The 15,000-nt window shown below is 39.5% G+C and overlaps 1 protein-coding gene across 1 annotated transcript; it reads right to left on the bottom strand.

Annotated features, from left to right (window-relative positions):
- Nucleotides 1-3,212: 3,212 nt before the first annotated feature.
- KCTD18 (potassium channel tetramerization domain containing 18) lies at nucleotides 3,213-12,797 on the bottom strand. The gene is made up of 6 exons (XM_074145579.1): nucleotides 12,600-12,797; nucleotides 11,156-11,367; nucleotides 10,042-10,235; nucleotides 8,785-8,879; nucleotides 8,233-8,335; nucleotides 3,213-5,307 (listed from the first exon to the last, which is right to left on the bottom strand). Exons 1-6 carry the CDS (start codon nucleotides 12,754-12,756, stop codon nucleotides 4,779-4,781), a joined length of 1,290 nt encoding a protein of 429 aa, XP_074001680.1. The 5' UTR covers nucleotides 12,757-12,797; the 3' UTR covers nucleotides 3,213-4,778.
- Nucleotides 12,798-15,000: the final 2,203 nt, after the last annotated feature.

Here is a 15,000-nt window from a genome sequence, read left to right as displayed (position 1 = left end):
AAAAAAAAGAAAATCTAACTTATCTATAGTGACTTTTACTCCTTATAGTTTCTCCATTTGACAGGAGTAATGAAAGTTATTCCATAAGCCAGCTTCTCACAAGCAGGCTTCTGCAGATAAATAAAATCTGTAACGTAAGCCATACCTCAGCACAACAGCAGCACCTTGCACCCTTCAGTACAGCTCACCTTCGATGTGCTGGAGGCTCAGTACGTGACAGAGCCAGGACTAACAGGTGAGAGACACCATTTCTCTTCAGACCATGGTGCAAACGCGTTTTCTTTGAGATGTGCAAGTGTGGATTTGCTTGGGCTGGGGAGCGGGCTGGCTGTGGGCAGGCTGCAGTCTGAGCAGCGCAGGAGCATGGTTCAGTGTTGCAGTACGTGTTTGAGCTACATTACGTGGCGGCGCTCTGAAGTGTAGCTGTGTCAGAACCGTGTCTCTTCATCTTTCATTTCTTGTGTGTCTGTATGCTGGGAATTGTAACTGAATGCTCTTGGGCTCATCTTCAATAGAACTCTTTTTATCTTCTAATCACAGAGCTACGTGTGACACTCCTTTCAATGTGAGGGATTTGTCCGGGCGGGCAGTGAGGGAAGTAAGGGCAGGACAAGGCTTGACTTTCAGGCCAGCTGTCTTTTTTTTAAAAAAGCACCCTCAGTTTACAAAGCAAATGCAATTGTTTGGCATTGCTCAAATGCAAACGTGGAATTCCCACTGCACTTTGCACACTCTTTCCAAAGTGGAAACACACCTAAAAGGGTAGTATTTTAAAGCAGGTTGGGTTTGTTTATCTTCTGTGTGAGATTAAACTCAGAGTAAGGACAGAACTCAGCAAAATAAAGGACCAAATACACAGTTGGAAGACTACAAAGAGAAGGCAACTAAACACAGCCAAGCTAATTGGAAAACTTGCATTGTTTAGGCATATTTGGAAAAAAAGGTTAAAAAAACCTCACTTAATGTGTTTGAAAATGTCACCCTGAAATTAATAATTCTGGAAGGGAAACATTGATCTTGTAGCGCTTTCCTACACCCTGTTGTTGTAGGGGAACACCTGGTCTGAGCTTGTATGAATGGCAGTTCTTATTGTGACTCTGTTTCCCCATGTAGTGACTGGGCTGCATCAAGATTTTATAAATGAGCTACATCCTTCCTGTTCGTGTACTTGTGACTACAGCAGAGGCACCATGGGATCCAGAGCTCTCAAGTTCCACTGCCAGTTCCACTGCCAATAGTGCCACTGCCAATTACCCACATGAGAATATGATAGAAATTTGCCAGAAATTTGAGACAATACAGCTATTTTATTATGGCAAACTACTACAACAAACTACTAAAACGTTCGTGTATGTTGTACCAGAGACTAGAATGAGTGAAAAGATTTATGTATAGGAAAGGGGCAGCTTTGAAAAGGGCCAAATCCTTGATGCAAACTCTGGGCACAGTACATAGCTGATCATGTCACCCTATACATTTGCAAAGTAATTTTCAGCCAGGAGTAATCAATTCTAGTATGAACAGCGAGAATTTTTTTTGGCAAGAAGAGAATTCTGTAAGAAGAGATACCCAAAAAGCTCAGAAAGCAGCAAAGGTCTGTAACATCAGCCTTACCTGTTTCTACTGCTTAACGTTTTTTATTAAAAGCTGTTGCCCAAAACAAATCTAGATTTTTGTGGGACTTCATTACTACAGAGTATTTACAGAGTTTCACTTCTTGACCACACTTTGACTGTGTAACTGCAGCGAAGACACAGACGGCTTCAATCCCGAGTTTTTGATGGCGCAACTGGCCTGTTTTTATCAGGTGAGAATTTGTACTTCATGGATAGGAAAGAACTAAGAAGATGAGATCTGCTTACTCCTGGGTAATGATAGTATTTCTTTTAGCCATAGTAAGATTTGAACTACATAATGTTTATTATCTAAGCAATTTAATGTATGCTGGTTTAAAAGAGTACTTTTCTGCTCTGGAAGAGCCGGTAGGGAAATTAGCAGAACAGTGTGAAAGAAAAAAAGCTGTAGCTTTGGTATTTCCATGGCGGGTCAGCTAAAAACATGCCTGATGAAAACTCCCTGAGGATCAGTGGTAACATGTGCCTGTCACATGAGATAATGTCTGCTTGCTTACATCAACTGCAAATGAGTTCTCCATACACTGAAGCACACGGATCACAGTTACATCTGTTTGAAACACATCTTGATGACAACAGGCCCTCTGCATCACAGGCCCATGTGTAGTCACAGAGGAGTAATTTCCTAGAAGTTTAACTTGGAATCATATTTTTCTTGTCTCCTTAACCCATAAGATGCTGGATCATTGATGCTTTGGAAAGACAGTAGTGTGAAAGTGAGAACTAAACAACTGGAAAATTGACAGCATTTGGGAGAAAAAAAATAATGCATCAAACTACACCGGTGATACTTATGTCAGCCTGTAGAGTGCAGCTGTTAGATAACAGTAATCATTAGATTACTAAATCGGAGTAACTTTCTGAATGTGGTCTTTTCTGAACGTAATCTCTTCTATAGCGAGTGATAATTTCACAAAGATTCCAAGTAAACCATTGTCCCACCGCTTGACAATGTGGCTAGTCCCACCTATAAAACTGTAGCTCACCTGTAGTAGTTTTCCCACTCAAACTATCTGCTATGCACGTATGGTGTATCACAGCTTATTAGTGCAAATGCAGTACCAGCTAGTACTTCATTAGTTGAATTAGAGAAATGAAATGTTAAGGAAACTGCAGACTTTCAAGAAGCTTGGGAAGATACAGTTTTGAGGAAGTTTCACTGTGTAGGAAACCCAGACTTGTAGAATTTGTGCTCCTTGTTCCAGGCCTCAAGAAGCACAGTCTGTTAACGAGGCTAAGGGATGACTAGTCCTTGGACTGGCAAGTTACACTTGTTTTCAGCTACTGGCTTCCCAGAGAGAAGATGAAATTCTATTTTACTTCCACATTTTAAAAGGCTTTGGTTAGATAAATCATTGGAAGATAAGTATTAAAAACTGCTTTTCAGTCAGATTCTTATGGAAGACAAATTTCACAAACTTAGTGTAAATGATGAATTGCACGTCCAAAGAGTAGGAGATTACATTACATTAGTATCTTCCTCTAATTTTTGACTTGTCCTTTCTTCAGTGAAACTTTTTTTCTTGGGATAGGAAGAGCCTTGAGATTGTTGCTTTTTTAGGTTTATTTTTTAAGAAAAACCACTAGTTTAAAGATTCTAAAGGTAAGCTGGTCTTCAATATACACACCACCAATAGCAGAAAATTACAGTGTTGCACACCTTTACAGTGACTCCTGTAAATGGCAAAGTGTCTCCTTAAAAATATGTTAGTACACTGAAAATTTGGGGGTTTCACTTGTGCAAATGTTTCAAGTCCTTGCGGTTAGGAGAACAGCCTGAAAATGCGATTGCTTCTAAACGATCTAGAAAATAAAACATTTGAAGAACCCTTCTGTAATTCTAATAGTCTCAGGAATTTTAAGAACATTGCATTTAGCAACGTGATGGGACTTCTCAGCGTTTAGGGACAGCTGTATTTACTGTGCTGGAAAAGCAAAAGCAGTAGCAAAACCAACAAAAAACCCCAGCACCCAGCTGTAAGCAGGCAAGGGCACAAAAACAAAGCCAGGTTTTGTTCACTGATTCAAACAACTAAAAGGCCTTTTTAAAATCAGTGAGCCAAATTTGGCTTTCCTCTGCTGATAAAAACATACAGCAGCTCTTCAATTCAGTATCATTACTCAAAATTTACCCTGGTACAAGAAGGTCTCTTCTGTCCTGCTCTGGGGGAAGGAGGAGTTCTTTTATCTTTCTTCAAACCAGTTCACCTTTGTTAACACTGCTTTGTTGTCCCCTCCCCATTTGAAAGGATGTGCAGAAGTCCAGAGGAAGGCCGTCTGTGGAGACACAGAATCACAGAATGGTTTGGGTTCGAAGGGACCTTAGAGATCATCGAGTTCCAACCCCCCTGCCATGGGCAGGGACACCTCCACTAGAGCAGGTTGCTCAAAGCCCCATCCAGCCTGGCCTTACCCCACAGTGGTGCCATGCAGATGCCAAGGCTGCCCCAGCTGCCTGCAGCAGCCTCCCCCCAGTGGCAGGTCACACCACGTTAAGAAAATAGTACCTGTGTGCCTCGGGTCAATGGAAAACTTGTCGTTTCTCCCCAGGCACCCTTTTCCCTTCCTGTATTGCTGAGTTTTCTCACTGCGTACAAGCAAAGGTGGTTCCCTTAATTGCTCTTAAAATATCCTCACCATAAGTACCAGTAAGTCTGTTCAACTTACAGAATCTGCACAGTACTCTGTATGTTGCACACTTGTGGCAAACTTGTATCTAATAAGAGCTACTTACTGTTACATATTTTCCCTCACTTTAAATATGCAGAAATTAGTTAATGTTAACTGTAGTTAAAGTTGATAGAGGTGTTCTTTTATGCTGTGCACATACTCCCTTTAAAAAGGTCGGTTCTACTAGGATAGCCTGACAGAAATACAAACGTGAGATGCTGTAACGTTAGACTGGACATGCCCTGTGTTTGAGGGTTTCTTCAATTTTTCTTCTTCCCGTCCCAACATCTGAAATACACTTAGAGGTAAAGCAGAAAACACACTTCAGTGCTCACTTAAAACAATTTCTCCCTATGCTTTTCCCAAACTTTTTCATGATTGAATGAACTGAATTTGAATAAATGGCCACATGAGATGATATCTTCTTTGACCAAATGATGCAAAGCTATCCAGTCTGTCAGGCTGAGTCAAACATTATCCATCCACTTTATCATTCTTAAGCTTAATACTCTCTGCTAATACAGCTGGTTCATTCTTGTTTAGTACCATAGAAGTAGCAGGAATTTCAACAGCAGCGCTGTCCTCTTCCTTTGTTTTACTGGATGCAGAAGAAGGTGGCCGAGATGATGCCATGAGTGGAGTTCGCTTCAGCTTTACTACCCGGTTGCCTATGGGCTTCCTAGATGCTGCGCTCTTGAAAGTCGTTTGAGACGGTGTCCCGTTGTCAGCCCCCTGCCTTCTACAGGGCGCCTGGGAATCGCTGGGCACCGATGTGTGTGTTGCAGATACAGTTTCAGAAGCTACTTTGTGCAGCGTCAGACTTTGGCTATTGGGTCGTTTAAGAGTCACTGCAGAAAGTGAAGCATTGCAAGCAGCTACCTTTAATGCAGCTGAATTCTTGACTTTGATATGGGTACTTGTTGAGGGACCTGAGAATCTAATTGGCTTGGGACCCACTTTACATGGTAAATAGTCTTCCTCTTCAGTAAAGTTGATTAATTGTCTGTAAAACAAAGAACTTTAATTAAAGAAACAAACTATATACACAAATTATTCTTTTTATAACATTATTACAAAACAGACAATCTGCAACAGCCATCCACAAATCCGAAGTTCTTTTAATTTTTGAGTGTTACAATATCATTTATGGTTCTTAACTGTTCATCGTTGTAATCAGGCTTGCTTTTATATGAATAGTACCAGCACTCTTCTACCTGTGTGTCCCGGTTTGAGGTAAAACAGAACCAACTTTCTGTTCAGTAATTTTACTTCATAGCTAGGCCTCTCCTAACTCTCTGAAATTAACAGCATATTGTGGAGAAAACTGCTCGTTCTCAGAGTCATAAGACCAATGTTTGTACTTCATGCCAAGGAACAGTATGCAGAGCGGCTCTTGATTATACTTGTTGCTATAACAACCAAGGTCAGCCAATTTCGTTATTTGCTCTGCTGGAGGGTCAGAGATGGAAAAGCGTAGAGGGGTCCCACCTGTTGGGAGGAGCAGACAGGACAGGTGACCCAAACCTGACCAACAGGGTATTCCATCCCATGCTCAGTATAAAAGCTGAGGGATCAAAAGGACAGCTCTCTCTTTCTTCAATGGCTGACGTCCAAAGAGGACCCTGTCTGTTATCTGCCTTTGATCCCGATCCATGTGTTCCTGACTCCAGAGCTGGAATCCAGTTCCCATCCATCACCGAGTCCAGTCTGGGACTTCCCCAGAGCCTGCTGGTGACATCATCCTGTGAGCTTGATACCGTTTTGTATATACTGTATGTATTTTATTATTTCCTTTTCATTTTAATATTAATATTTCATTAGTTTAGTTCATTCTAAACTCGTAAATCTCTTTATCTGTCCCCCTTTTTCTTCTGGAGTGAGAAAGTGGGGGGAGAGCATCCGTCACCGCCATAGGCCAATTTGGCCTAAACCATGACACTGTAAGTAATACTACACATTAAAAATGGTAAAAAAGATATAGTGCACAAACTAAGTGTAAATCAGTGAGAAAGAAGGCTGGTGGAGTTGTAGAAAGAAAATATTAAAATGCTACAGATTAGGTACAAAATCCACTAAATACTAGTCTGGTGTGTTTTAAGTTATCTACAAAAATGTAAGACCCAGCTATACAGGAGCACAAAACTTAGACTTCCGCACTCTGTAATTTGATAAAAGGAGAAGAGAGATATTGATTCTTTCTCCCTCCTCTATTTCTTTTCCATAATAAATGATTATGGATAATCAATTATTGAAGATAAAATGTAAAAAAAAAAACAACAAACAAACAAAAAAACCAACTATGTAAGAAAGCCTATGGAGTCTCATGGCAATTATAATTGGTGCAAATAAACGGCATTTTTAAAGTATTACACAAATGCTGTTTATCGGTTTTGGCAAAGAAAAACAGACAGATGCCTAGAAGATCCTAATTCCTCAAGGAAATAATAAACGATGCCATAGAAATCCAGGACCTGGATTTAGAAAACCTGAAACCTAACAAAACAAAAACTAGGCCAGGTCAGAGGGATGATCAGTAAATATAAATCAAAATCATTTTTGGAGAGATGAAGAAGGGCAGGGAAAAGGAACACTGAGACCAAATTAAACTCAGAATATTAACAATGCATTTAAAAATGTATCAAACCAAAAGCTTTCAAACTATGGCTCTATTGCTGGCTCCTACATGGGGTAAAGCTACTAAAACCTGGTAGTAGAAGAAAGAATATGTATGAATCGGATTATATCTGGATTTTGAGCTGACAAAGAAAAGCTGTAGCTTTAACTACCCTGGTTGTCAGGAATGAAGAAACGTTTAGCTGGTGGGCCAGTACTGTAAGCAGACTATGAACTGTGAGAGCCACTAAAGAATAGCTTAAAAGATGCACTGCAAAAGCATTGATATTCTTCAGAGTACTTGCACTTTGGATTTTAAAAGATCTTTGAAATGCCACAGGGATTCATGAAAAAAAAAATAAAATACACTATCTGAGAGTAGTATGTCCTGGTTTTGCTCTTATAAAACTAATATGGTATATGGTGATACTGTTCAAACAGAAAGTATATGGTCTCATCAGGATCACTGAGGTACATTAGGAGTTTTCGCTGAAATCTGAACATAGTTTTCTGAGGGCGCAGAAGAATAGAGAAGACAAATCAAAGCAGAGAAATAGGAGATAAAACAGGCAACGGTAGTAAAGGAGCATTTAGGAACATACGTAGGCTGTTTAGCAATCCAGGGGTGAAATGACCACAGTCCTTCCTGTTTGAGCTATGAAAAGCAAAGAATGTGGTATCCAAAAAAAAACGGGGAGGCTGGTGAGATAGGAGTTTTCAGCTGGATCATTGTGCTGATGTGACTCTATGGCTGCTGCTGAAGTGACAGCGTGGCCAGGAACAAGGAAGGTCAGCAGAATCCTTTTTTCCTGTCTAGCAGCAATAGAGGCTGTAGGGTGGCCCAGATAACTGTGTAGCTGCAGCTGCAACGGCTGCTTTTGGGTAATGGATTGTAGACAGAGGTATCACTGTAAAACTGCAAAGAAGAAATTCTAGAAATTCCTTCTAAAAAAGGCAGGCATCTCATATATGTGAAAATCAGTTAGCCTTTTAAAGTTTTCAGTTAAATGCCTGTTTCAGCAGTCCATTTAAATAATACTGCTCTCTGCTTTTTGAAATTACTCCTTCACACTCTAAAGCGATGTTTTAAAGGCTGAAGAAGTAGAATAGAAGAGTTTCAGCAACCTAAAAAAGATAATTTGTTTCTAGCAAGTTATTTTCTGCAAATAAGCTCTCTGGTTATAAGACACCTTTTAAAAATGCAAATAGAAAAAACAGCAAAAACTCAACATTCGTAGCTATTCAAAGAACCTGAAATTATAAAATTGTGCTGTATTTATGCTTTATTTGAGGCCACCTATGCAAATCAGCATACCTTTTATGAACTGGAAACATATGATGCAAGCTGCCTTTCAAAGGGCGTTCTTCAAGAGTCCAACATTCAATCAGCTCCTGAGGCACTCTCCAGTAGCTGACACCTGCGTTTCAAAGGGACATTGTATTGGTGAGCTGAGAGAACATAAGTCAATGTTATGTGTGTATACACCCAACTAAACGAATGTGTGTATTTTATTATGTAGAATTTCAGCTTTGAAACTATGCTGACGTGAACGTTGCTTACAGCCAACGTGCTTCTAGGGCTCCCATCAGAGCACCCAAACCAGCAGGCCGTCACCCCTTGCCTGTGGTGGCTCTCACTACACCTATTCATTCATGTCAACTCAAGTCATCTTCTTGGAACATCCATTAAGATTTTTTTTTTTTTTTTTTCCCAAATAGCCACTACTATGGGATATTTTACAACATGTTACTTAACGAATGAGTGAAAATGTATGCAGAGTTTTTATTATAGTTAATTGGCAAGTATTTTTCTTATTTTTCTGGAAAGAAGTAGTACTACTGAAATAAAAGAAAATTAATACACTACCTCTCCTTTCCCAGGCATCAAAAGCATCCATCATCTTTTTCAACTCAGCTACGGAGTAATAGCTCCAGATGTACTGGATGTTATTTCCCACTTCTCTAGAAATATTGTTTCAAAGGTAAGGGTTATATGGTAAATCCAGTGAAGTCTTTAAAAATGTTAACACTGATCAAATGTATCATTCTCTTTACCAAGTCCTAACTATAAGGACTTAATAGAAAATGTTTTGTAAAGTAGAAAGGAAAATGTTACTTAAATTTCATTATCATTTATATAAGAGGTTCTGAATAGCCATCCTCCTATGATCTGCATATCTGTGAACACCTATTGCTAAAAATGAGTATTCATGAAAGAACGAATGTTCATAAAAGAACGATCACACAATTAATGGTGTAAAATATATTCTTCTAAATCTCAATTATTTATTCAAAGAGACAACACAGTAGGAGGACAGATACGTGATACTATGTGTCCAAATACTCTTGGAATAAATGTTAATGTTCCCAGCCTAAAATTTAGGAAAATAAGCATGTTAATTATAAAGATGATGAAACATCGAAAGCTCTATCTTAACCATGTTTCAAAAGGTACACAGGGAAGTACGCTTCTGACACTGTATTGTGGGACCAAGAGAAAGACAAATTGCTTCCAGACACTCAGAAGTACAGGTCTACCAATAATTTACAATTACTGTCGTAAAAATACATTAATAGCATAGTAGAGATATACATGACCTTTAAAGAATTAAAACCATTTCCTTTAATCTTCAGTTCTTTTCAGTGTTAAATATTTCTTTCAGCTGTCTTAGAAGACTGCAAAATACAACTGCATGAAGCACAACCATCTCTGTGAGTATTTCTGGAACTTTTTCTGGATGGGGATTCATTTGCAGTATTTAGTGTAAATAATGTCCTAAATCAGAAAGTAATTTTAAATGGTTGAGACGTTTTAAAAATAGCAAGTAAAACATAATGAGAGCTTACAGCAACTGCATGCTAGCCACCTTTTGTGGAGTACCTTGCTAGTTTTCTCTTTATGTTTGTTTGTCTAATGTGACTGTTTAAAAAGCCAGCTGTTTTTGAAGCTGGAAAGAACCTGATTCTTTCCACAGATTTATAGTAGTATATAGTAGTAGTAGTATTTATAGTAGTAACAATAATGTTACATTATGCTACATATAATAATATTTAGGTATAATTATAATAAGTGAGTGCTCATTCTCATTTCATAGTGTTTTCATGTTTTTGACAGTAATCTTACCTTTTGTAAATGCTTTTACTATGAATTTTCGTTCCTAGCTCCTTATTAATTGCATCAGTCCCATCAGCTCTTGTGGCATACACACCAATAATTTTACTTTCACAGCTTGCTCCAGAAGTGTGGAGATAGTGCAGGACCCAAACTGTAGGCTTGGTACAAACTAAATCATAAGAATGGCAGAAATCTAACAAAGCCTGGAAAAAAACATAAAATAAAAAAATACTAGAATATTAATAAAAATACAGTATTTTTAGTTGAATAAGCTTTCATATTTAAGTTTTCTTAACTGTACTGGTGGGCTCTTTTAAGTAAATCAAGGAAGTAGTTTATCTAGAATAATGTGTAGTATTTCTTATCTGATGTTACCAGAGAATGCTGTAAAACTAGGAGAAATTCACAGAAAGGCAACGGAAATACTTAAAGGCATTGCAAATCCCTAATACGAACAGAAATTGGAAGGTCTGGAAATATATTATGCTGTTCAAAAGAAATTAATAAGGGAGAATGTGAAATATATGGAGCAATAGCTTACTAAGAGAACATAGATGACTGTCAGGACTAACACAGCCATACCTGGTAATATGAATTAATTTCCAATCAGTTAATTAGAATTAGCTTTTGAGTTACAATATCCTAAACCAGACAAACCTTAGGGGCTTAAATACTATATTAATTTTATTTTCTTCTTTCTTGTTCTAAAAAAAAGTCTAAGTACATTTTATTTTTCAAGTTTTAGGATGAATTTGTAAAACTGAAAAAAACCCACCCAAACATCTATAAGGGATCAAATCTAATCTCAAATAAAATGTGAAGCCAAATAGGGAACTAAACCATGTCATTCCTACTATGCAAGTTTTACAGCAGACTTGCATGTAAAACAGAGTCAAATTTAAACTGTTGCTATATTGCAGTGATGGGAAAAGCTGATGTCCTTAACTACTATGCCTGCATTATTAACTCTAGGATTTCTCTAACCAAAAACTCTGAATTTACTGGTGATTTAATATGGTGACTAAAAAGTGCTAATTTCCATATGCTGTAGTTTCAGTATCTGATGCTAATGACTGGTGTGGATTACAGAGTATATCTTTAAAAATGTAAGAAATGTCAAGACCTTTTTAAGCTCTATATTTGACCTTAAAGAATAAGTCTCCATTTCATTGGCCAAATGGTCAGACAGACTGTATGGATAACGGATGCCAAAATAATCTGCTTCCTCCTGCAATGCAATTCGAATTTGTTTATCTTCAGGAATCCGAACTTCTCCATGAAGATAATCCAAAAGATATTTAAACAGGCTTCCATCTCGATCAATTAGACATGCTCCTGAAAACATAAATAAAATTATTTAAAATGCTGCTTCCAGCAAGCAAGGACAGACTTGTCACATTCTACCAAATCATCAAGTAAAGTCTTTATATAAAAACTTCTGTAGTAGTTTTACTTACTTAGGAGGAGTTAGTATACTTTCTCTATTCTTTTAAAGCTACTATTTGTTTCCCTGGAATATTTATTTGAAAATAAAGTTCTTAATACAGTAAGCATTTCTTTGGGATTTCAGTGAAATCACTAATCTGCATAGGGCTGTGTCAACATACAACCTCAGCTGTACTGCACTCCACTTAAAATGCTGAAATCCAAGTCTAGATGCGTTTCTAATTCTCACTACAGATACATCTTTTATCGCTATTGCAGAGATTTTTTCAATTTTGAATCTAGGCAATTTAAAAGAATTAAAAGTAGCATCATCTCCAGTACACATCTAGTCTAACCTTCCCTGAATATTGCTCAAGTTTTACAGTACTTTTTCGTTTCTTTTTCTCTCCTGTGCCTGCTGGGTTCAAGGACCAGCACAGAAACTGACCAAACTATACACAGCTGTACAGAATACAACTGCAACTGAAAGATGGTAGCAAAGCCCTGCCTGTAAAAATATTAAACATTTCAGATATTTTAAACAGTCAAGAGTGTAGAACAAAGGGATTGCTATTCTCCATCCATTATATCTTTAAACTGGACATACTTTGGCAGGATTTCCAAGTCACAAACAAGTGTGAAATTTGACCCATGAATAGTTTTATTCAAGCTTTCATATCAGGCCATGGGGGTGAAAAATGCAATCTTTACTGGGTAATGAAGTATTCTGAAACAAAGATTAAACCCAAATGTCCTTAGGTAATGAACAGAGAGTGAGATACCTCTGGAGAATATGGGGGGTCATAAGCAGGATCCAAGTTAAATGCCAAATACTCTGCCAACTTCAATTTTATCTATTTTCATATTCATACTGAAGAAATACATTCCAAAGCCACAGTTTGGAGTATAACAAGGCAGGGGTAAGCAGTGTACAAACACGTATGTTTGCAAACATGAATTAAGATGAATTACTCATAAGTATAAAGTCATGCATGCATAACTGATGACCTTGAATAAAGAAGCCAACTGATGCTCAGCAGGGAAAACAGATACACTATAAAATGCATAAATATATATAAAAGCATCTTTTTGTATAGAACTCCCTGATCAGAATGTCATATTTACAGTTTGAACATATTTACCTGATTCATCAACTTTCAGAGGAAAGCGTCCGCTAAACATAGAAGCTAGCATTGAATCCTTAAAGCGGCATAAAGACTCACGCCTGGCTGTGTATAAACACCCTCGCACATTAAGTTGTAGAATATCCTGGACATCTTCAGTCTTGCCCCCTTCCATTGCATTTGTAAATGATGATGTTAATTACAAGCTATTCAAACCTGTAAGAAATACAAACAAAAGTAAAACTAATGCCAGTTAAGACTGAACATACTATATACAAGACCTAAGCATTAGCTCAGCTCTTACATGTTTGTTACATGCTAGTGTAAAGCGGCTTTGAAAACAGGTCTGGAGACATATTAGGGCAAATAGCCAAATATTCTACACCTTTACTATAAAAACCTACAGCGTTTTACTGTGCTAGGAAACACAGAGGTTACATTTTTGAGACAAATGGGTAAGCAGAATTATGTGGTCAGTACATGTGAGCACAGCACTGGAAGGACATTCTGGGAAAACTTGCTTTGAGTATAGTACAATTACTGCACTAAAAATGCAGTAATTTTGTACTAACAACAACTTGGCTTCTTTAAAATGTGATCTTTAATTAGGGCTGCTTTAACTAGTTTTTGAAGTTGTCACATCACTAATGCCACATTTCCAATAAATACTTTTACTTGGGCCTGCCTTGAGCTCCCTGCAGGAAGGGGGCCCTGTCTGGGCAGAAAAAAATGGGCACAAAAAAATCTTCAATACGTTTGGGGTTTTTTGGTGGGTTTTTTTTGTTTTTTGGGTTTTTTTTAGAGCATGCCCTTTGAGGGATACAAACTCCCACAACGCGCCTTTTGCCCAGGCACCTGATATCGTTTCACCAGAATTAACGGGTGCACTCTCAGCCCGCGGGAGAGGCAGCCGCCCCCACAGCAGGCCGGGACGCTCCCTCCCGTTCGCGGGGCGTCGCTCCGCCAAAAGAGGGGAAGCCCCCCTTCCGCCCCTCCGGGATCCAGCCGGGGAAGGCGGCTCAGCTCGCCGCCCGCGGGGGCCACCGCCATGCCGCGTTACCTGCGCCGCCGCCTCCCGCGCCAGGGCCGCGCTCGCCGGGCCTGGAGCAGGCTAGGCCGCCTGAGGCGCCGCCTCAGCTCCGCAAAATGGCGGCCGGACGGCAGGAAGGGCCGGGCTGGGCTGGGCCGGGCCGGAGCCGAGCGGGGAGAGGGGCAGCCCCTGTGGTGCGGGGTGTCCGCGGCGCCATCTCCCTCCCCGGGGGCACCGCGGGGGTGGCGGGTCAGCCGGGTGTAGGGAGCCCCGTGGCTCTGCTGCCTCCTCCGCTTTGTCCGGAGGGGGTCCTTCAGGCACGGCTTTGCTGTCCGTGTCTTCTGAAGTGAGGCTGACCCGTGTAAACTCGGCTACTCTGTAAGGCAGAAATCTTTCCTGATAATGTTTATAATTTATTTTTTTTAACGTAGGCTCAGGAGTACTGCAGCTTGAGCTGTTCTTCTAATACTGTAGCGATTCTGTTTTACTTCACGGTGGTCTCAGAGCTCTTCTGGTCAGCCCAGGCCAGGGCGCCGGCTTCGGCCCGAGGTGGAAGCCCGAGCGAGAGGCGCTGGTTTCTCTTGTGGCTTTGTGTCCCGAGGTGTGGCACTGAGACGGGTGATTTCACAAGGGTGATGTGATGCTGGTTCGTGCTCTGAGTCTGAAGATGGACAGGTCTGCTTTGGTTGAAATAAGGGGCAAAGTCATTAAAAGTTAGCCTCGGGTCAGCCAGTGTTCGTCCCTTTGAGCAGACATACTCGCTAGCTTGTGTGCCAGCAGCAGTCTGTTTAGTTTTAGATAATATATATGGATGCAGTCATCACAGCTTTTAATTTGTTTTCCAGATGCTTGCATGTGAAATATGGAGTTTTGCGCAAACTATTAATGCAGGCCCTTTTAACTGAAATTCTATTCTACCCTATTCTACTCTATTCTAAAATAGCATGGATGAATGCAGGCAAGGTGCTCCACCCTCATACAGCCATTTCACAAAGGCTTGCAGAAACAGCGTCATATTAAAAGAAACTGCCCACGTCTGACATACTGTCGCCTGCTCACCAAAATATGTGCATAAACAATGGAAAAGTGAAAAAACTAGGTTCTCATTATGCTTTAATCTCAGCCTCGTTCTGAAAAATCTCTGTACACATGAAAAAATGGTTCTAAGACACAGCCATATTTTCTAAAAAAAAAAAGTTTATTTGTCTAGTTCCCACTTAAATTTGTAAGCAAATAAAAAAATAATTTCTTTTTTGCCATAATATACAGTAAGAACCTATCCCTACGGATACAACTACCAAATAACTAGTAGTTGTATGCAAAAGTTAATAGGGCTAAGCTCTAAGTTTCTGCAAACTTTCTGGAAGGTATGGGCTGATTATACGTTTA

This window comes from Numenius arquata, chromosome 3, assembly GCF_964106895.1.
Source record: "Numenius arquata chromosome 3, bNumArq3.hap1.1, whole genome shotgun sequence".
Lineage (NCBI taxonomy): Eukaryota > Metazoa > Chordata > Aves > Charadriiformes > Scolopacidae > Numenius > Numenius arquata.
The sequence above is the reverse complement of the archived record's forward strand: the minus strand, read 5'-3'. Positions and strand labels throughout refer to the sequence as shown.

What these genes read in the sequence shown, in the direction of transcription:
- KCTD18 (XM_074145579.1), bottom strand. Translation starts at nt 12,756, where the DNA reads ATGGAAGGGGGCAAGACTGAAGATGTCCAGGATATTCTACAACTTAAT. An exon ending in TCTGAAAGTTGATGAATCAG is followed by an intron (nt 11,368 to 12,599) that starts GTAAATATGTTC and finishes TTATGTTTTCAG; the next exon opens with GAGCATGTCTAATTGATCGA. An exon ending in AGTAAAAGCATTTACAAAAG is followed by an intron (nt 8,880 to 10,041) that starts GTAAGATTACTG and finishes CAATATTTCTAG; the next exon opens with AGAAGTGGGAAATAACATCC.